Below are 23,284 nucleotides of genomic sequence, written 5' to 3' on the forward strand. Positions count from 1 at the left end.
TCCCGCCTCCCTCCCGGTTGTGTCAGCTGGAGCCGTTCCCCTCCCCCGCCCCGGCTATGCTGGAGCTATGAACTCTCCCCCCTCCCCGGGGCCGTGTCTGCTGGAGCCATCCTCCCGCCCCCCGCTGGATATGGCGGAGCTATGAAAGCTCTCCCCCCTCCCGGCTGGGTCAGCTGGAGCCACGCTCCCCGCAACCACCCTGCGGGCTCCCTCGCCCCTTCCCGCGGGGACTGTCCTCTCATCAGGCCTGAGAGGAGAATGCCGAATTACGAGCCCGGGAAGCGACCGGAAGGATTGCTGGTACCCAGCCAGGAGTAGCCGCTGGCCGCGCTCATCGATGGCGCTAGTGACGTGCGGCGGCGGCGGGCGGTTTGAAGGCGCAACCCGGCGGCGGTTGAGCTGCTGTCGGGCGTTGTTGCCGCCGCTTGGATGGAGCCGCTACAGCGAGTGGAGGCCGCGTCCAAAGCCCTGGGGAAGCTGGCGGCCCACAGCGCTGCTGCCGGTGGATCCGTGGAGACCGGGGCGGCCTCGAGGCTGGGGGCTGAGGCTGGCGAGAAGCTGGACCTGGTGACCCTGTTCCGGTCAGTACTGCGGCTCGGGGCCGGAGCTGGCCGCGCCTGCGCTGCGGGAGTCTCCAGCGGCCCCAAAGCGTCGGTCGAACCCGCGGATCTCCGCGCCGGGCGGGGCCTGCGGCCCCCTCCGCCGAGCCTCTCGCTCAGAGCCGGACTCGGGGACCTGGACTGAAATGACCCCCGGGCCAGGCTCAGCCCAGCCCTTTCTCTGTGATGCCCGGCTCCTAGAGCCCCCCCGCTGCTGCCCTGGCACTCTCCGTCCGGGCCCTGGCGTGTACGGGAGGGGAGCCGAGGGCGGGCCGAGCCCCCATCCCATGGGCCTACGTGACCTAGGGATGCAGCCCGCCCAGATCTGAACCTCTCCGGGTTGCTGAAGCGTCCAGTAGTAACCATGTCTGGTGACTGATATTGCACTAGCAAAGCCTTGGGGCCCCCTCCCGAAAGAGCCAGGGCTGAGCCTGGAGCCCTTCATTTCTATGCTCAGTAAAACTTCGCCATGACATTGTAATATGGAGGTCTGTGTAGCTGAGGTTATGTCTGAGTAAGGGGACTGTTGTCCCCTTAAAAAATTCGGGGGGGGGGGAGCGGGGTTTGTTGGCTAGTTCCTACTATCAAAAGGAAGGGGAGGGGTCATTGGGAAATCAGAAGCCTGAGACTAATGGTCCCCAGGGGCAATGGGGAGAGGCCAGTGCTCCAGGTCAGGGCAGGCAGGCTAGTGAGGGAGTCAGGAGGCTGGGAGGGAGGCATGCTCCATGTGAGCTGGAATTGCCTGGGTCATACAGAGTGGGCCTGAGCTGAGTTGGGGAGCAGAGCTGTGCTAGTCAGAGAAGCAGCCCTGGGATCAGGCCAGTGCTGGGAGCAGAACCACAGAAGCAGCCCAGAGAGTAGTCCTGTGCTGGGAGCAGAGCTGCAGCAACCAGAGCTAGAGGGGCCAGAAAAAACAGCCCAGGGAGCTGGAGCCAGAGCACCAGCAGTGCTGAGGCAGAGTGGAGCTGGGGCAGTCCGGAGCCAGGTGTAGTGAGTAGCTGGGGAGATGGTTCTTATCTTGGTTAATTCTCCACTAGGATTTTTACATGGATATCTATCCTGATGAAAACACACACTCTTCCTTCCCTCCCTCCCCCCCCCTTCAGTGAAGATGTCGCCTTAGTCCATTGAGGTCATTGTTATCACAGTGACTGTGCTATTATAATTCACTGTTGGTTTGAGGATGCCTTTAGAATAACAGATGCTGTTAAAAAAACAGAAAAAACCCAGAACTGCAAATATTTTGCTGGGTATGCTGCAAAATACTCTTTTGATAGTGTTGTTGGAGAGGGCTGAGAGTATACTTCCCACAATAACAAATGGATGGAAAGGAGTTTTTTTAGGTGTCTGACTTTCTTTTGAAGTGTCTGGGATTTTATTTGTTGTATTTATGATGTTTGGGGGTGTCTAGAGCTTTAGATTAGGTGTCTTTATTGTTTTAAATCTAAAAAAATAAAATGATAAAATACTTTTTATTTTACTTTTCTTGTTTCCTCTTATAGACTAAGAGAACAAATAAAACAGCAACTTATGGAATATAATACAACAGTTCATTCAGGTAAGTCTTTGTCTTTCTTTGATTCCTGTCCATTAGCTCCACAGCAACAATGGAGCCAAACAAAGTCTTCCACCGCTTTCTGTTTTGTATCACTTTCCTGGCTTCATTCATCTTTAAACCTTTTTCTCTCTGTCATTCTTCACCGTGTCTATCCAATGCAAGTAAGTGTACATGCTGTCATAACAGAAAATAATGTACCTGCACGTTCTATCTTAATTTGACTGATATTGCAGTAAAGTAATAAAAGATGAAACCAATAATAAATGTAAATATTTTAAAGTGTTTCTTATTTTACAAACAAGATGCTTGTTCAGATTTTTGTTAAATACCTTATTCTTGCACTGAATATCCAACCTCTTTGTTTGCAAAGTTATAATCGTGTGACAATGGTGTGGTTTCGGAATTTCAAATTAGACCCTTTTCAATATCATCACAAAGTTAAAACTATAATAAAGACTTCCAAAAATCTGTTCAACTGACATCTCACATGTTCTGTGTAAACAGATTTTTTTTTCAGTCTCGTTAACTTAAAAATATTATTTATTTCCAGGTGAAGAAAGCATTCCAGACCAAGCCATAGAAGAAAAGCTATTTGAGGCGTATGTCTTCTGATACCACTATTTTAAAAGTTAAAAATAGTTAAGGGGAAAGCTGTCATAGGTTCTATTCTTACTGTTCTCCTTTTAATAAGAATGTTGGATTAATTATCAGAGCTTTAATTTCACTTGTGGAGTGCAGAGGGGGAAGCAGAGAAATTTTATTCCACCCCTCAAATATTTTTTCATATGATGTGGACTCTGCTCTCTCAGACCCATAGTCTTCAGAGTGTTGGCTGGGATTTAGGTAGAAATATCCAAGTGCTAAACTAAATTCCACTTTTAAATGAGAATAGAATCTTATGTAGAATCATAGTATTTTGCCTATGGTAGGCATTCAGATAGCAAGTTGCATTTAGGGTCCAAAACTACATTGGACTTTCAGGTTATTGGTTCCTCTTATTAATTATGCTTTTATAATAAAGATGCTTTAAAAAAGGGAATGTACTCTTGTAACAGGTTGCAGTGATCAGAATATTTCTAATATTCTCTTTAAGAGTTCAGATAGATAAGCATCAGAAGCAGAAACTCAAATACAGATGCTATTTTCAAACAAATATTTCTAATGATTCAAACGGTGGGAGATACAGAATTCTCTAAATAATGTGTTCTTACTTTTCTTTCTGGTCTTTAAAATGCTGATTATGAATAGAAAAGTGAAGGCATTCCCCTTCCTGATTTTTCTCCATCCCCAAATCTGTTCATAGTAGGATTTTTGTTCTGTTAAATATTTTTAAGCAACCATAATCAGAGGAGAATCATGATCGCAGTTTTTGGCACTAGTTCTGAGTGCTGTTTTGCATTACTGAGGGACAGCAGGAGCTTCTAGTATTATGGCCTACAGGAAAAAAACTAACACATTCCTGTGGTGATGCTAGTTAGTTCTGCAATGTAAATATCCTTACATAGGAAAAAGTCAATAATATTATTTAGGTTGCAAAACTGGACACAAAGTTAGGAATTGCCAGATTCATGATTGCTCATGCAATCTTAATTCAGCCCTTTTGTGCATCCAATTTGTGTGTGGAATGAGACAGAGGTCCTATGGAAAAAATAGATTGTGATTGTGTAATTAAGATCATAATGCATATACTCAATGTGGTTGAATTAAGGCTGCATGGACAATTATACATCTGGCACTTCCTTTAAATTTCAAGTGCTTGATTTTTGTAGGCTAAATAACATTCTTTTAACTTTGGGAGTTGGGTTTGTTTCATGTGTAATTTCCTCAACAAAACTGTTATGTACCAAATCCTAACTGTGTAACTGTGTCTCATCAGGAGGATTTAAACCCTCAGCTTTCAATACTGTAGCACCAATTTCTACAATTTGGGCTACAAGACTAACTCTGATAGTGGAGGGCTGACACCATGTGCTGAATCCAGGGGGTGACTGAGGGGAACTAGGTCTGACTCACTCCCTCTGCCACTTGGGAGTTGAGGGAGCTTCTGTTCCGTCTGGTGCTTCCAGAGTAGGGATGAGGATCTTTGACCGGATGCTGGGATCAGGAGAGTAGTGGGGAGATCCTTTCCCTCTCCCTGCTCTGGTATAGCTTCTCCGAAGTATTCCTAGTGGACAGGCTGCTGTTGCCGCTTTGGTGGCAGCGGGACTAGGCTCTTTAGAATGTTCATTGGGTTTGCAGGCTACATCTTCCTGAGTAGCCTAATTACACTTTACAAAGCGTAAATCTGAATGGAATTTCATGGGACAAATAAAAGGCACTTCTATAGACTAGAGGATTTCTCCCTGCTGAGTATTAAAGGTCTGCTGCAGAAATGGAGGTGATGATGGTTCTTAAAGAAAAGGTCACAAGAATACTTCATAATAGAGAGTTTAGACAAGCAGGGGTTGCTATCAGCTCCCTCTTTGTTTAGTTGTGTGTGTGGGGTGGGGGGTTGAATCTGTGAATTGGTGGGTCTTAGTGGTTCTCTTTAACTTTTGTTCCTCCAAATCATTATACAAATATTCTTTCTGCCATAGCACTGGAAACCAAGTTGATATAAAAGCACAGCAAAACGCATGTACTGTGATACCAGTGGCACAATGATACCATAATCAGGAATCCTCTGCTTTTTAAAGGGGAAGTTCATCAATAATATACTGGAAAAGTGTCTTACTCCAAAAGAAGACAGTGTAACCATGTTTTATTTAAAATGTGTAGTTTTTGTGTCTATAGAATTTTAAAGTCTTCTGCTATTGCATTTGTTTTTAGTGCCACAGAAGATCTGGAAAGAGAAATGGAACAAGCGAAAGTCTCCTTTCAAAACAAAACACTGGTGTTACAAAGGTAAAGCTCTCCTTAAAGTTTTATTCTGAAATTTTGTTTAAATAGTACCAGAACTACATAAGACTTTATTAATGTTGAAGCAAGAAGTTAGAGTTGCAAATAACATCAGAAATGTTAGAATGGTGGTGTCACGTTTTGCAGTGCAATCCACACTAGTGAGGTGGTATCAGTACCTGCCCTGTAACTCTGGGGTGCCTTAAATGCTCTGCTGCTGTGGCTCACAGCCCAGACACCAACAGTCAGCAAACAAGTATACAATGTCGGTTCAGCATTCTGACTCCACCAGCCGACCTAGAACACAACAGCCCCACTCTGGTCTCCACCAGCCTTGGTTCAAGGTAAATTTCTTACCAATCTTTTTCTTTCTCGCCATGACAGACTTTCAGTCAGGACATTCCACAGAAGTACAAGATGCTGGTTTCCCTTGTCTTCCTAGGTGAAAGATCTTTGCCTAAGCAAGTTTTTCCACTTATATTCCGTTCCCAGAGACTTCAATTACCTTGGCTGCAGGAACTCTGACCCCTTGTGTGTCCAGCAATGGATGCTGTCTTCTCTCTACTTTATATCTGCCCAAACTCAGTTTTTTCCCCAGACTCGGATGATTACATGGTATTCTTCCTTTCCTGTGGACTTCCCATTCCCTTGCTGATTTGTATGTAAATAGAGTTTCCATTGTTTTTGGCCATATCTTGCTTAATTGCACTGGAGACAGGTAGATAGTTCCTTTTCTTCCTGTCTGGGGGAAAACCTGTTTCTCCCTGTGGTTGGTCAAAGATTTTAAAGTATAATATCATTAAGTATCCATAATTCCTCATATAGTGTTAATATCTTTGTGAAATGTATGTATTAATCACAAGTGTTAGCTTTCATAAAAGACTTTACTTGATATACTTTTATAATACAGTAATATTGTGTATAGTCAGTTGATTCAATTGCTTATCATTTGAGGTTCATATTCCTGCAAGAGGCTGTCTCCACTCACTAGCTGATGGCTTTGTTTTATGAAACAATTTTTATGAAAATATAACTTCATTGTCTCTGCCTGATGACCAGGCTGGTCAGACAAACAAATACATATTCCTTTGTCTAAGGCAGACTGGGCTTATGCATTGCTTGCCAAACACCTTTTAAGAACATAATTCTAGCACATATCCATAACTTTGTACACACCCTCATACATACATCATGCAAGAATATTAATGATCAGTGAGTTACTAGTTTTCCAATGATATGTTAGATGCCACCTTGTGGGTATATCATGACAACAGTGTGTTAGGTGTAGTGAGTATGCCAGCCTTGACAAGAGCTGCTGACACAGCATAATGAACCACCAATGGGCCTCTGTCACGGGTGACCAAAAAGAATGTAGACAAATATACCTTATAAAGGGACATGAAAAGGATAAAAACAAATAATACTCCAAACGTAAGTCATGGAAGTGCCCCAATGCTGAAAAGATGCATTTTCTCATCTATATTCAAATAAAGTCTTACTAAAGCTAATAGGACTGTTACCATGAGAAGTTACTTACATGCATAAGCCTTTGCAGGCATAGGCTCATAAACTGTACATTTCTAACACTTCAGTTGAAGAAGTAATCTCTGAATTTCCTGCACTGTAAATACAATGTGAGAAACAGGAAGCAGGAATTAAGAAAATAAAGCTTGCTTTTTCCAGCTTGGGTACCTAGGTGTTGATCTTCTTTAAGCTATTTATTAGGAAGCTCATAATACAACAGATCAATGAAGTTAACATCAATAAAATATGGTACCAGTTCTGGAGTACAGGTTCACAAAATAAAATAATAAATCCAAATTCCTTCCTCTCTCTCATTATCAGCTTTTTAGGTATATAATTGAAAGGTCAGAACTGAATAAAAAGGCATTTGTTATTGAATGATCAGTTTTTAAAATCTTTGGCTTTCTATTATAGATTTTAAATGACAGTCTTTATTAATCTGTGAGAAAGAAACTAGATTTGACTAAAATTTATGAGAGAGAAGAGTCTTTTGGGGGTGGGCTGATGAAAGTGGCAACACTGGCAAAAATGTTGTCTTAATCTAAGGGCTTGTCTACACACAGATTGCTACAGTGGCACAGCTGTTCTGCTGTAGCAGTTCAGCAATTCTTCCATTGACCTAGCACTGTCTACATGAGGATTTATGTCATCTTAACTACACCACTCAGGGGTGTGGATTTTTCAAACTCCTGACTAGCGTAGTTCAACTGACCTAATTTTCTATTGCAAACCAGGCCTAATTTCCACTAGATATGTCTTCCCTCCTCTCCCCTGTCTAATATTCTACCAAATCTCCAGTGAGATCTCAGTGGCTTCTGTGCTCAGGGAGTTTCTGAATGACAGCTTTCTTCAGATCCTAAATACTGCAATGCTTCCCAATGTCCCACAACTGGCTAATCCACAATTCAGCTCCAGAGAGGAGAGCTGAGAGCTGCTTAGTCAGATTGTCTAGTTCTTCCTAACAGAACCCAGCTCCAGGGAGGAGAGCTGGGGGAGACCTGGCTAAGGAGAAAGTGTGGAACTAACTAATACAGCCCAGTTCCAAAGAGGAGAGCTGGGGATTCCTGCTTAAGGAAGTACTGAAAAGAGGTAACCCTCAAAGGAACCGGGAAGCATTCCTGGCCCACACGTGGTTTTCAGGCACAGGAAAGAAGAGTCTCCAGAAGGAAGGAGACAGAGATTGTTAGTTGGGCTTAACCTAAGGCAATGAATGTCCCTGGGTATATGTGAGTGAGCTTCTACCTGTGCTTTTGGCTGTCAATAAATGAGACTCTTACAAGGGGATGGAGGGGCACTGTTGTTTATGGCCCAGGGAAGGGAAGTGAGGAAGGGTTGACCTGTGGTACCATGCCTGACTGAAAGGGGGTGACCTCCATGCCATCTCACAGACCATCAAATTGTTCACTCTGCTTGTATGTTAGATCCTTCCCCCAAAGTCTTTGTCTGTCTGGTCTATTTAGACTGTAAACTCTTCTGGGTTAGAGACCATTATTCTGCATACAAGGGCTAGCACGATGGGACCCTGATCTGTTGAGCTCCCTAGGTGCTATCCTAATACAAATAATTAACAACTGTTAATAATTAAACATTGGAACATAGGGACAGATTATTTTTATATAAAAATGCAGCATGCGTGGAAAGCAGTAGCTCTCCTGCATTGGTGTTTGATTCCCTCATAGAGATCCACGTCCCTGCACACCACCTTCTCTCTCCCCCCCATTCATAGTCTTGGATTAAGGAGGATTACTGAAGTAATTGAAAGAATTAAAGAGTGGTTGGGGGACATTCTCACTTTAACACACACAGAACCTGGAGGGAGGATATTATGTTTTTTTTTTAATGCCATTTATAAGAGAATCCTCAGATACAATACATTTTGGGTATCATCATGTATTTTACATATGCACCAAATACATGAGAGGAGAACAGATGCTCAGAACTCAGCTTTTCTTTCAGATTTATCTAAGGTTTTGGGGTTTTTTTGGCTTTCACATCAACCAGAATTTTTCCTCTTTCCCCACCATGTGTAGGATCCAGCTTATGGATGCCCTCAGAACCAAACTGAGACACAATGATAGCGACTCAAAGTAAGGTGCTTTTTTGTGTGCAGTGGGTGGGTGGGGAGGTGGACCTGACACTCCAGGGTAGAGAGCCTGCCAAACTACCTACGTTACTTTTAATATGCTTTCCCCTTTCTGTTTGTAGCACAGTTCTGCTGGGTAGCTAGAAAGTGGTACTAAGGGATGCTGTCTGAACAATTGGCTTGGGCACCCTTCCTTCCCATTCTAGGATATAATAATGCTCCACCTCCATGATGCCTTCACCGCTAGCCTGAAGGCAAAAGTTCTAGGTTACTTCTTAACCTAGATTTTCTTTTGCATGATGCTACCGCCACTATCACCTTGATGCCTAGCAAGTTGTGTACCTTTTGCACAGTGCTAGAAGTGTTGAAAATTAAAGCCTGTCAGCCTGATGATCTGATGAGGGTGCAAAGAGAATATTTAATTGATTGATTGAACTGTATTTAGCATAATATACCTAGGGAATAAATGTTTACATTTTCAAGTGTTAAGCACATTATGCTTTTAATGATGCTAAAGGAACAGTCTTTCCCTAATTCAAATCATTATGGTTAAAATGTTCATAGTGTTAACTTATGGTTTGGTAATTAATTATTTGTTCCCTCATTAGGTTGATCTTGGAAACTATAAAACACATAATAATGCTTAGTACTGCAATACTTGAATCTCAGCAGGCAAGTATCTTTGGTATTACTAATTATTGAATCATTTTCAGACTTTAGTGGGTTGCCAAAAAATTTTTTTTTTTTTTTAAATTCTGAAATGTGGTCTGATTCTTCTAGGAGAAAACTCTAACTTGGTCTAGACTGTTGACATCTTAGGTTTGAGATTTATGTTGATATTGAACCTATTATGATGGAGATAATAGATGCTGTAGATTTGTGTTTGGGACTGCCTTATCTGCTGGAAATTAGTCTACAGCAATTGAATCAACAGCTATAGAGAGGAAGGGACATTAGCCAGAACTGCTGTGAGGAGCCTGAAACACGACGCATTAAAATCTACTCTAGAAAAGAAAGTTTTTTTATGTTTTCAAGGCACTGTGTGTTCCATATTTACAGTTTTGATGTAGTCTCTATCAAATTTAGTCTATAATTAAAAAGACTGCTAGTCCGTGGATTCACAGACTTTACGGCCAGAATGGATGACTGATTTATCTAGTCTAACCTGCATAACGATCACAGAATTTCACCCAATAATTCCTGCTATAGTCCCAATAACTTGTGGTTGAACTAGAGCGTCATTTAGAAAGACATTCAGTCATTGTTTAAAGACTGCAAGTTTTCCAGACAGGTCATTCATGGAGCTCTTTTCTCTATCCTCAAATTTTAAAACTTCTTTCTCAGTATGTGGACACCAAAGCTGGATGTAGTATTCCAGTAGTGGCTTCATCAATGCCTTTTATAGAGCTAATGCATGCTTACTTTTACTTGAGATTTGCATGTTTATATATCCAAGAATCAGGCTAGCCCTTCTAGCTACAGCTTTACATTGGGAGTTCAGTTGGCTTTCTACCATGTCCCCTTATTCTTTTTCATAGTTGCTGCTTTCCAGGATAATTCCTTGTCCTGCAACTGTGACCAGCATTCCTAGATATATAACTTTTGCAATTGGTTGTATTAAAGTGCATATTGTTTGACTGCACTCAATTTACCAAGTGATCCAGATTGCTCTGAGTAAATCTGTGTTTTACCCTGTTCATCACTCCACCAATCTTTGTGTCATCTGCAAAGCAGTGATGTGATATATATTCTTACAGATCATTAATCAAATACTGAAGAGCATTGGGACAAGAATCCTCCAGAACTTCACTAGAAACCTCTCATTAATGGAGAATCCTCAAGAATTACATTTTTGAGATCTGTCCAAATATGTGCCTTACTGACTTTGTATAGTGCTATTTATTTTAATCAGAGTATTGTGTAGTAGTAAGTCAAATGCAGAACTGATCTTGAGATCTGAAAGTCAAGCTGGATTTTTCCTGGTTCATGCATCATCACCTTTAACAAATATTCTGCAAGCCAAATTGTGCCCTCAGTTACAACTGTACAGGTCTGTTGTAAACCTCAGTGATCTTGTACAGATGTGATGTAGGGCAGAATTTGAAAACTGGAAATTCACAAGCAGTCCTGCATTTGGAACTTAATGATACACAAACCAAAAAACCATAGTTCTCATTGACAGTAATAAAATTATTTAAAAAATTACTTTTTCACTAAAATAAACAGGTGACTGAATATACAAAGAGAGAGTCTGCTCAGTAAAGTCCCTTTTTACATAGAACTGCACTTTACCTCATTTTATTCTATTTAATTTATTTTGTGTATAAGATTAGTACCTATTAAACATAGTACTACAGATGGACAATATATTAATATCAATTTGTCGAATCCTTTTTCTTTAACACAGCAAGCACGTGAGTTGGAAGAAAAACTGAATGAGATTAAAAAAAGGAGATTTAGTAAGTGTATATAACTTGTTAGCAAGCATCTATTGTCTTGCTACCTTCTGTATCTTTCAGATTGTAATCTCAAACTTTTGTGACAAGCTTTAAAAAGTGTCTGCTGACAACTGCATTATCTTATATAACTGTAAAATTCTAGATGTAAAACTTTCTAAAAATTAAGTATGATGGGTACATGAAAGTGAGCTGGTATGTTGAATGTCTGCAGGCAAACAGGACAAGTACTATGCTTTAGAACAAGGAGACTGAAGAACTTCAAAAGAATGCAGTCTAATTCCACTGTTTCCTACTAAACCTCATTTAGAGTGCTTTAGTACAACAAACCCCTATCTTACAATACCTCTTCACATACCATTTTATCATATTGTACCTTTGTATAATGTTTTGGCAGAAAAAGAAAAGTGTGATTCATAAAGATCTCTTCGTAAAGAATAATAATTTTGAGGAGGGAATGGTTGTAACATGCCTACATGACTTGGCCAGGGGTTGGATTTGGACTTCTTTAAAACCATTCTTCAAACCTAAATTAATATATTATATGCAGATCTTTACAGATATCTGTACCAGCCTTTTGAATGGCATAGTTAGTTAAAACTACTGACAAAACAATCAGCTTTGTTCTTTTACTGTCAATTTAACATAGGGAAAGTGTGAGTCTATGTTTAGAAATCCAGGGCACCCAAAATTTTCTTCTAACAATCTCTTTACCGGATCATAAAAATTAGAAAGAGCAAAATATATTAGGTAAGATGGAACATCATTCTGTCAGTCCAGGAATTGTCCTCTACAGTATGTTTGCTAGGATTTTATCCTGTCTAGTCTAATCTTTCTTTTTCTGTGAATTGAATTAGCACTAAAGCAAGCTGGAGAACACAAACTGCTACAGATACACACTCTGAAGAAAAAACAAAAAGAGGAACTAGAGGGTATGGAAGTGGGTGAAATGTTAAAGAGAATATGTAGAAACTTGCAAAAAGAAACACAGATGACTACGTTAATTCAAAATATCTTCCAGGTAACTTAATCTGTTGCTTTGAAAACAGGACAAATTTAAGTAAGTCTCATTTCTATTGTATCTCAACCAAACACAATTTATGAACTTTTAGTAGACATTCAACTATTTTTTGGTGATGGCTATTTACTTGAGAGAAATACATTATAGAATCTTTAAAAATGTCTCTGATTAACTTACTCTTTTAAAATTGTAATTTTTATAAATGCAAACTAGCCTGTATGTAAATACCATGATTATGGTACTTCAAAAACTGAGAATCTGAAACTGTCTTAAACTCTTTTTGAAATGATGTTTACTAGATTTTTATCCATTTGTTATACCTTTTTAAGGTACTTAAATGATATGATAGATCTTCTAGTTGAATGTCCATTAAATCCCAATTAGGAATGAACATGGGATTAAAAGTCTAGAGTGGAAGAAGGGGGAGAAGCATGTTTTGAAGGTTTTGGATATTAAGAGGAGAAGGGCTGCTGGCTGTATCATCTTCTGTAAAGATGAGTGGCACTGGGGAAAATTTCAAAGGGAGCCCCATACATTACTGTGTTGAGTGATCCTATGTTTACCAGAGGTTGGTGTGGATGTTAGCATTGCATTAGTAACTCCATAGTTAAGTATGAGAAGGTACTTCCATTCTAAGGGACTGATCTAGAACCCACTGAAGTCAAGATGGAGATTGCCATTGTCTTCAGTAGGCTTTGGATCAGGCCATAAGTAAGGCTAAGATTATGTCACAGAGGTCGCAGAAGTCATGGAATCTGTGACTTCCAGCAACCTCCGTGATAGTGAGGGCCCCACAGCTGACCAGCGACTGCCAGCTGCATGAGAGGCCGCCCCCTACCCCGCAGCTCCCAGCTGGTGGCGGCAAAGGGACCCTGGAGCTGCTCAAGGCTGGCAGCAGTGGGGGACCCCCAGCTCCAGCCCTGCAGGACGGCGGGGGGACCCCTCTCAGCTGCTGCCAGTAAGGGGGGTGAGGGTACTGGATCCACCTCCCTCCTCATTTTGTCATGGCTATTTTTAGTAAAAGTTAGGGACAGGTCACGGGCAATAAACAAAAAATCACGGAAGCTGTGACCTGTCCCTGACTTTTACTAAAAATATCCATGACAAAATCGTAGCTTTAGCCATAAATACCTATTTTCTCTTGTTCTTTGAGTGGCTTTGCGTATTCCCACTTGGGGTACTGTGCCACCTTGTGGTGCCTTGCAGTAGCACCTACTAGCAGTGTCAGCTGGAGCCGTGGTTCTTAACCTGGGGTCTGCAGACTGTGTCTAATGGGTCCACTTAGACTGGAAACTGACTGAACAGAATTCAATTATATTTACAGACAATAGAATTCCAAAGGGGTCTACACTTCCACTTGAAATGTTTTAGGGATCTGCAAATGAAAAAAGGTTGAAAACCACTGAGCTAGAGTACTCTTTTGTGTCCTGATCCTCCCCTCAGCATCACTGATGTACTGAGGTCAAGGCTTTACAGGGGCAGAGCATTCTCCCCACCTCAGTTCCTTCCAACTGCATGCCACAGACTGATGTGAACCTCTTCATTCTCACCGGAGCATCTTTTCTCAATAGTTAGTGTGAGCTGTTAGTTTAGTCAGTTAGTGATTCTTTTTCAGTTCCATGTCATGGTGGAACTAAAGAAACAGAAGAAGCTGGGATTTAAGGCGTGCTCTTTTGCCGAGCCATCTTTCCAGCATCCAGCCATGTGCGGTGTCTGAAGTGCCTGGGTAATTCATCATCTTCTGGGTGTTTAATCTGCCAGACCTTTACTCCGAGAGCCCATAAGGATAGGGAGACCCACCTTTAGCTCCTTCTGAAGGAATGCCTTGAGGCCAGGCCCTCTGGATCCAAACAGTCCTTTGATCCAACAGTCATCCAAAAAAGGCAAATTTTGGCCCCTGTGGCCCCTCAGCAGCAAAGGTTTGAAGGTTTTCAAGGGGCTGCATCCCCAGTCGGGATTGAATCTCTTCCCTGTGGCTCCCTCATTTAAACCTCTGAGGCTACATGTGGCCAAACACAGGGCCATGTGGCCAAACGCTACTGCCCTTGTTCCAGAGGAGAGGTCAAGAGACAGTTCGGCCACCTTCATCAATGCCATACCTCACGCCTTACAGCTTTCCAATCCTGGCAGAACTCCTGTGACTGCAGGACCATGATCAACTTTGATGTCCACTTCCAGATCTAGGAAGACAGACTTCGTTGCGGCCTCAGAATTAGGAGTCATCAGTGCCTTTGGTGTCGACCGTTCTGGTACCAAAGAAAAGGAAGTATGAGGACAAAGTGACCACTGTTAGCAGTGCTGGTTCCTGTGCATGGGAGCTACTGGATCTGTCCAATTCATACAAGAGTGCTACAGCCCCAAAACACAAACCAGTTCCCCTTCACTGTCAGTATCATGGGAGATGGACTTGAGTCCAGCACCAGATCTGATATTGTCTCAATCTTCAGATCTGCTGTCTGTTCCCATGTCGTCAGTTCCAGAGAATTCTATCATTATGGGAGACCAGGTTCACTTCTTGACATCACTACACATGTCAGATCCAAGTGTGAACGTAAGGGGCTTGTGTTCTAAGAGAAGGCCCATTTCCTGAACTCGGATCCTCTTCCACATTCCACATCAGGAAGAAGATACTAGAAGGTGTGTGGGGACCATTTCACAGATCCTCCTGTTCTCCCTCTTCCAAGGACCACTGCAGGTTCTCCACAAAAAGCCAATTCCCCATATTGGTCCTGCTGGATCTGCTGTTGTCCCTGGTTCACTCTATCTCTGATCCAGACCCAGGTTTTTACTGAGGGAGATATAGGAAGAATGCAGAGATTGACAGTGTGATTGGGACCTGCCTTTGGTCCTCCCCGGCTAGCATATTCCCACATCCTAGTTGCTAGGGAGGCTGGCAGCCCTGGGGACTATGATTGTACTGGGAGCCACCTCAGGAATGTCTGAGCTATTCTCCATATGGATGGAAAGGTAATGTCTCATCTGCGAAGGATCCAGAAGCCCAGAGGTACTTTTATCCGACTCTTCTGGATCCACTGATGATACAGGCAGTGATTCCTGAAGTTTTGTCCAAGGGAGAAGAGTAGGAGGAGGTAGCTCCCCTCTTTTAACAGAAGCAGATGGACACGGATTATGAACCAAATCTATCACCTGACAAACATGTGGGGGTGGCTTCAGCCTCCTCTCCAGTTGAGGATACTATGCAGTTCCACAATCTGGTGGACAGCATGGTTTCCATCTTGAATCTACCTGTGGTATCTTTGGAAGAGACTTTCTGCCTGGTATTCAATGTCTATGGTGCTACAGCTAAGAGTAGGATATCCCTACCCATCCTGGATGGACTGCTACAGCCAGCCAGATCCATTTGGTCCACTGCTGCATCATCAGCCCATCTCCAAAAAGCCAGATAAACTGTACCAGGTACCTTCTGAAGGTTTTTCTTATTTTCATGCCCATCCTATATTCTGTTCCCTGGTGATGGCTGCTGCCAGCAATAGATCAAGAACTGAGCAGAAGCATTCCATACCAGCTGATAAAGAGGGCAAAAAGATCAAGTCGTTAGGGAGAAAAGTGTTCTTCCTCGTCCCTCAGTATTACGGTGATGAATTATCAAGCAACCATGGCCCATTACCAATTCCATTTATTGGGTGGGAAATGACTATTTTTATTTGACCTGCCGAATGACAGAAAAAGGTTGGCTAGTGCCCTCTTAGTAGAGGGTCAGAGTGTAGCTAAACTTTCCATTTGAGCTGCCTTTGACGTTTCAGACTCTGTTGCAAGCGCATTGGTGTCTGCTGTGACCATTAGGAGGCATGCATGGCACCATTCCTCATCCTTAACTATGGACACTAGACTTAAGCTGGAGGGGAAGGTCTGTTTAGTGAAAAGACAGATGAGTTACTGAAAAACTGAAGAATATGAGATCGATGGCTCGTTATCTGGGTCTGAATCCCTCTCCTAGAAGGAAGCCCTCCTCTCCCCCTTTCAGGTACGAGAGGTAATCCTGTCCACAGTCTTCATTGTCCTATTTTTTTAACAGATTGGACATCCGCAATACCAGCAGCAGGCAGTTTCTCAGTCAATATGAAAAAAGGCCTTTCAAACCAAGGTCTAAACCTAAACAAGCCACTGCATCAGCATCCTCATCACAAAGCCTCAAGCCCCAGTTCTGACAAGATATGCAAGAGTCAAAAAACCAGTCAACTAAGACCAATCTATTCCTTAATTTGGGAACAGACTAACCTACTTCATCAATGTATGGAGGCAAATTGCCTTGGACCAGTGGGTCCTAGAGATTATTGAAACAGGCTATGCCAAACAGTCCAAAGGTTGCCTCCCTGCAATTTTCCCTGTCCTTCCCTCTTCAGGAATCCCACTCTCAAGGTGATTCTTATTGCAGAAGTAGAAACATTTCTTCTGATAGAAGCAGTCAAGGATGCTTTCAAATACCTGAGAGGCCAGGATTTGCAGAAGAAGGCTGGGGGATTTTGACTGTTATTCGATTGATGGGCCTTGAACATGTACATATGGAAGTTTTGGTTCCATATGTTGACTCTGGCCACCATAGTCCCGTCACTGTTGGTCATGGATTGGTTCACAATTCTCTATCTAAAAGATGCATATTTTCATACTTCATTTTGTCAGAATCATTGCAAGTACCTTTGATTTATGGTGGCTAGTTGCCACTTCCAGTATAAGGTGCTCCCAGATGTCCTTTTTACAGCACCCAGACTTTTTACAAAGTGTCTCTCTGTGTTGGCAGCTCATCTGAGGAGTCAAGGTACTTTTGTTTACCCTATTTAGACGAATGGCTACTGAAGTTCTCTTTGCACAAGGATCTATTAAGCCTTATTGTCTTCATGACCAATCTGTTTTCAGACCTTGGGCAACTGAGAAAGAGCCCAAAGTCAGTCCTCTGCCTTTCACAAAGGATTCTCTTTATAGGTGCCATGCTGCAGAAGGGAGACCTTTTTTCTGCCAGAGGACAGATTTATTGACAAAATCAGAGGTTGTCTAACTCATCATTAAAAGTTAATTTGCTAGCCATCTCCATGTATTACACTCTAGTTGATCGTAGATTGTTGTTTGTTCATTTGTTGGGTTAAAACATTTATGAAATGTGTATCCCTCTGTTAGAGACCTTGCCCCTTCTTGAGACCTCAAGTTGAGGTTGGCCATACTGGTAAAATTGCCCTTTGAACCTTTACCACAGGGGTTGGCAACCTATGACACGCGTGCCAAAGACGGCACGCGAGTCGATTTTTAATGGCATGCTGCTGCCTGCCGGGTCCCAGCCGCCGGCCCCGCTCAGCCTGCTGCCGAACCCAGGCTGGGACCCCAGCAGGCAGCAGCGTGCCATTAAAAATTCTGCCCTCCCCGGCCCGCTCTTCTCCGTGCCCCCACCCCCAGCGGGGGCAGGGTGAAGAAGCTTGGTTCTGCCGGCTGCTGCTGCAGGGTAGGCAAGTTCCCCCTCCCCCACCTCTTCCCCCAGTGTGCTGCGTTCCTGCCCCTCCTCTCCGTCCCTGCCGCCGATCAGCTGATGGCCCTTGCGAGGGAGGGGGAGAAGCGGAATTGGGGGGGAGGCGGAGAAGAGGTGGGGACGGGGCCTTGGGGAAGGGGGTTGAAATCAGGGCATATCCCCTCCAGCCCCCTGCCCTGAGCTGCTCTGCGCAGGGGGATGGGAGTACCCCCAGTCCCCTCCCCTGACCCCTACACCCTACCACACACACCCCAGCCCCCTGCTCTGACCCCTGCACCCCCCTCACACACACCCAGCCCTCTGCCCTGCACCCCCCCATGACCCCAGCCCTGATTCCAGCACCCTCACACATACCCAGCCCCCCCACACCCCCTGCCCTGACTCCTGCACCCCCCCCACCCCCCCGCATTCTCACCTGCACCCCTCGCACCAAATGGAAGCTGCCAGGTAAGCACTCCACACCAAAACCTCCTGCCCCAACCCTGAGCCCCCTCCCTCATTCTAGCTCCTGATCAGATCCTACACCCCAACTCCCAGCCTGCTCCTTCACCCCCAGCCCTGTGCTTAGTGCACTCCCACCCTCAGCTCAGTGCAGAGAGAGAGGAAGAGAATGGGCTAGAACGAGGGAAAAGGTAGGTTCCCACTCTATGTAGGCAGGGCCGGGATCCCAGACTGGCAGTGGGCTGAGTGGGGCTTGCAGCCAGGAGCCGGCGGCTGGAACCGCAGACCGGCAGCGGGCTGAGCAACTCAGCCCGCTGCCGGTCTGGGGTCCTGGCTGCCAGCCCCTTGCCAGCCGGGGTCCCGGCCGCAGGCCTCACTCAGCCTGCTGCTGGCCTAGGTGAACAGAACCCCAGGCTGGCAGCGGGCTGAGTGGGCCAGCGGCGTAAGATCAGCATTTTAATTTAATGTTAAATTAAGCTTCTTAAACGTTATGAAAACCTTGTTTACTTTACATACAATAGTTTAGTTATATAATATATAGACTTATAGAAAGAGACCTTCTAAAAAATGTTAAAATGTATTGCTGGCACGTGAAACCTTAAATTAAAGTGAATAAATGAAGACTCGGCACACCACTTCTGAAAGGTTGCCGACCCCTGCTCTACCATTTATCTATCAAAAGGGCTTTCGTTATTGCCTTCTCATCAGCCAGGAGAGTGAATTGAATGCTGTTCTGGCTAATCTGCCTTTCACTTCTTTTTATAAGGACAAGGTAATTCTCGGACCTGATCCCAGATTTTTACCTGAGGTAGTGTCTGATTTCCATATCAATTATACCATTAATTTGTTGTTTTCCCCCCTAAGCCACACTAATAAGGGGGAATCTGTCCTACACGCTTTGGATGCCTGATGAGCCCTCACCTATTATCTGAACAGGACTAAATTTTGTAAATCTTCTTCTAGATTCTTATGCCAAGAACCACATGAGAGATGCAGTTTCTTCCCAGACTTTCTCGATGGATTAAACAATTTATTGCTGAATACTACATGCTGGCAAAAGCTCTGGTACCTGCTGCTATTTGATTGCATTCCACTAGAGTCATGACTACTTCCTTGGCTTGTCTTATGCAGGTGCCAGTTGCTGAAATTTGCAAAGCTGCAACCTCGACTTCAGTTCACACATTCACTAAGCACTGTGCCTTGAATTTGGCTTCTACGGCGGATACCAGATTTGGCAAAGTGGTGCTTCGGTCTCTATTCAGCTAGGACTCTCTGTGCCTAGTCTTATGAGTCTGTTCCATAAATGGAAATGTGCAGAGCTAGGCAAAGAAGTAATGAAGGTTCTTCAAGTGATTGCACATGTCCATTCCACTGCAGGTGTTTGTGCCCTCCAGTGCATGGCTGTTGGAGAGATTTTACCCTTAGCAGTACCTGTCAGGGTGGCTCCAGCACATGCTGCTGTCTCAGGCACGCTGAGCAGGCATAAAGGACCAAGCTGCCACTGACCCTCCTCAATTCCTTCCTACTACTCATGACAGTTGTTGGAGCTCCCTATCCTTGCCTACACAAGTCTTTAATCTACACTAATTATACACAGGTACTATTTACAGATTTTGACTAGAGTGGAGGGTGGGTGGGTTGTTTGTTTGTTTTCTGTAGTTCCAGCACCCAGTTTAGATACTGGAGATATGCTGTACTCTCTGGGTTTCAAGCCTTGCCACTCTTGTGATAAGGCAATGCCTAATAGTGACCCTCACCCCAGCTCTCTTAAGTGTTTGAGGGAGGCTCATGTGAATGACATGTGTGACAGACATCTGTAAGGGCTTTAAGCCCCATTCCATCTGCTGATGGAGTTGGCACCATGTCCTCCATCTGAGCCATCTACCTCAGTTCGGGTACCAAGCACCTCCGTGTCAGTGCGCATCACATGTTTGCCTCTTACTATGTAATCTCTCAGCAACCTAGAGACTATGCTAAATTTGGATGAGTGGTCCTTCCGCCCCTGTTCAAATAGACTCTAAACTCATCTCCAGATGGGACTGCTTTTGAGTCACCTACAGTGAAAGGGACATAGGCAATCACTCGAAGAAAAACTGTTACTAACCTTTCTGTAATTTGTTCTTTGAGCTGTGTTGCACGTGTCCATTCCACAATCCACCCTCTGTCACCTCTCTAATGGAGCTGGTCTGGTAGGAAGGAACTGAGGGGGTTGGGGTAGCTCAGCCTTTTATGCCTGGGCAGTGTGTGAGAGACAGCAGAGGGTGCTCAGGCCTCCCCATCAGGTACCACTAAGGGTAAAAACTCTCCAGCTGTGCACTCGAGCACACAAACACCTACAGTGGAACACCTCTCAAAGAACAACAGTTACAGAAAGATTAGTAACCATTTTTTACTTGTAACCAGAGTTTGAGATGGCTCTGCATGTTCACACTTCCCACCCAGCTTACATCTCTGTTGGAGTCCTTGTTTTGTTCTGGCTCTGGCTTTGTGGTGGAAGGAACTGAGGTGGGAAGGGAGCTCAGACCCCTATCTAGCCTTGCCCTCAGTACCTCAGTGACACCAGGGGGTGGGGGGGAATGAGAGTTCTCGAGCTGACGCTGCTAGAAGGTTCTACCACAAAATGGTGCAGTACTCCTAAGTGTGAATATACTGAGCTAGGTACAAGTTACAAGTAAGTAGCCTTCATTTTTGTAAGCACTTGAATATTTCTTGAGGGGAGCTATCCTTTGAGTTGAAATTAATACTTCCTGTTAGCAGCGCCAAAATCATATGCATGGTGTTAAAACAACACATTTTCTGTGCTTTGAGTTACTAAAACTACATGAACTGATAAATCTTTATGTACTGATTCAAACTTTAAAAAAAAGCAATAACTTGGGCAACTTCTTAATAAGTGACAATTAAAATAGTGCTTTAACATTTTAGGGTGTTTTTTTTTAACTGGTTTTCCTATGGCATTTAAACTAATGATAACTGTCTTATTACAGAGCATCATTATTGGAAGTAAAGTCAACTGGGCAGAGGATCCAGTTTTAAAGGCAATTGTTCTACAGCTTGAGAAAAATGTGAACTGTATCTGAATAAGCCACAAGAATTTTTTTAAAGCTATAGTTTTTATATAATATGCATCAATAAACCGGAGTTCAACTAGACTGACACAAGTAATGGTAACAATAGCAAGACAACGTAAGAGACATTGAAAACAGGACCTTTCTACAAGTGCATTTCCTCTGCTATGGTGGTTCATATGTGCAATTACATAATTGTTGGTGCAAAACTGAATCATTATTTTAAGGGCTTAGATTGTAACAATACAGTCTGATCTGAGGTAAGTACATAGCTGCTCAACCCCAGGAGCTGTCCAGGGAAAGGACTGCAGCTGTCTAAGTCCTGTCTGTCCCTCCACACCAAGGAGCACAATGATCTGCTACTGGCTGGCACATTGAAGGGTGGAACCAAGGTTCTGCTCTCTTCCCCCCATCTTCCTGCCTGGGAGTGGGAGTAGCAGTCCCCCCTGGTGCTGTTCCTTCCTGAAGTGTGACTCTCACTGTGGGATAGCCTGTGCAGGAGAGTAAAGGGGCACCTCACTCCCCTTATTCCCCTGCATCCTTTCCTAAGGACATGTCCCAGTACTGCACATTGTGAAAATTGTATTCGTACAAAGGTTGTGTAGTAGTTATTTACAAAGGCTACCATTGATAACCAAGATAGCACTATGGCCAAAAGTGTTGTGTATGATTTAAAACTGTAAAAAGTTGTGCTCATTTTATTTTTTATGACTTCAAAATTACTCTAAATGATGATCAAAACCAATTTAGTCTGTGCTATATCTGCTACCATAGCTCTCTAACACCAGCTTCAATAAAAATTGTCTGTCCTGAATCACAACAGCCAACATAGAGAAAATGGCGGTTGTGCAGAAGGCATGTGGAATTTTTATATAGGCCAGTGCCTGAGTTTCTGAGTTGAGGACAAAACTCTTAAGATGAGAATGTGACTTCTGTTTTTGTTAAGCTTCAAAATGCAAAAATAGATTAAACTATATACTGTAGTTTTTAAGTCTATTTCTTAGTAATAACCTCAATAAAATGACTTGTGCTGACTGCTTCCCTTTGTCTTTTCATGAATCTTTCAGTTCTTCTGAATTGGTGATAATATAGTAAATGATCTGTATATTTGAATGTTCCCATGTGAAGTAATATGTATGGATGACTTGGTGCTATTTTAGAGCTTACTGACTTCCTTCTGTTGACTCAGACAGGCATGTTAGTTTATATTTAAGTGACTGCAGACAGAAAATTCAGTATCTTCCATTGTTACAGTTGTGTTGGTCCTAAAATATGAGAGAGAAGGTAATTAAGGAAATGTCTGTTCTTAGACCACTGTCTTCTGGTGAAAGATACCAGACCTGAAAAAGAGCTCAGTGTAGCTTGAAAGCCTGTACCTTCCACCAACAGAAGCTAGTCCAGTAAAAAAATATTACCTCAGTCACCAACCTTGTTTTTGTTGAGAGAGAAGGCTCTGGCTTATGGTTCTTTATTCTCCTATCACCTCCAGTCTTTCTCCCCTCTATCCCCACACCTGTGCACTCTAAATTGGTATCTGCCTCCTCTGATTCAGCCCCTTCAAAGAGCACTATTGTAGAGTAGGGACAGCAGTAATATTCTCACCCTTCAAGAGCAAGGACCCCTCAGTGAAAACACTGTTGTCAGTGGTAATAGCCTCCTTAAATCAGAGAGAAAATGCAGCTGTCACCATTTTTGGCAACAGAACACCCTTCTTTGAAAGAAAGTTTAGTACCCCTGCTGTGGGCTGGGGCCTGTGAAAGGAAACTGGCCCAATGCTCGTGGCAATAAAGCTTCACTTCTCTCAGCCCTCTGGAAACAGCTGCTTCACAGAAGAAGCCATCAACCCTCTGGCCATAGGCTCCTCTGGAAAAAAAAAATGCACAGGCCTTGTCATAAGAGGGAAGTGATAGCTAAATTAAATCTGTCAAGCTTAAGATAAATTTATGTTCATGTTACTAAGGTACATGGCTAAAATTAAAATTTAAATAAGCATTTTTTTACCCTACTGAGCATTGCACTGATTATCACCTCCCTTTAATAGTAGCAGGTGTGAAAAGTGGTAAAGCTCCAGGACCTCCATTTCCAGCTGAATTTTAGGAGGTATTAGTGGGTCCCTTGAGAGGAAACTTCAATACCATTCTATTAGGGGAGGAACTTCCACAGCCTATGAAAGAAGCTACT

General features: G+C 43.4%; 1 protein-coding gene across 1 annotated transcript; it reads left to right on the top strand.

Annotated features, from left to right (window-relative positions):
* The first annotated feature begins 383 nt into the window (after nucleotides 1-383).
* CENPH (centromere protein H) lies at nucleotides 384-22,142 on the top strand. Its single transcript, XM_077816301.1, has 9 exons — nucleotides 384-581; nucleotides 2,102-2,157; nucleotides 2,708-2,756; nucleotides 4,966-5,040; nucleotides 8,589-8,645; nucleotides 9,250-9,313; nucleotides 11,049-11,100; nucleotides 11,955-12,118; nucleotides 21,023-22,142. The coding sequence occupies exons 1-9, from the start codon at nucleotides 430-432 to the stop codon at nucleotides 21,113-21,115; spliced, it is 762 nt and encodes a 253-aa protein (XP_077672427.1). The 5' UTR covers nucleotides 384-429; the 3' UTR covers nucleotides 21,116-22,142.
* Nucleotides 22,143-23,284: the final 1,142 nt, after the last annotated feature.

This window comes from Eretmochelys imbricata, chromosome 5 (assembly GCF_965152235.1).
Source record: "Eretmochelys imbricata isolate rEreImb1 chromosome 5, rEreImb1.hap1, whole genome shotgun sequence".
Lineage (NCBI taxonomy): Eukaryota > Metazoa > Chordata > Testudines > Cheloniidae > Eretmochelys > Eretmochelys imbricata.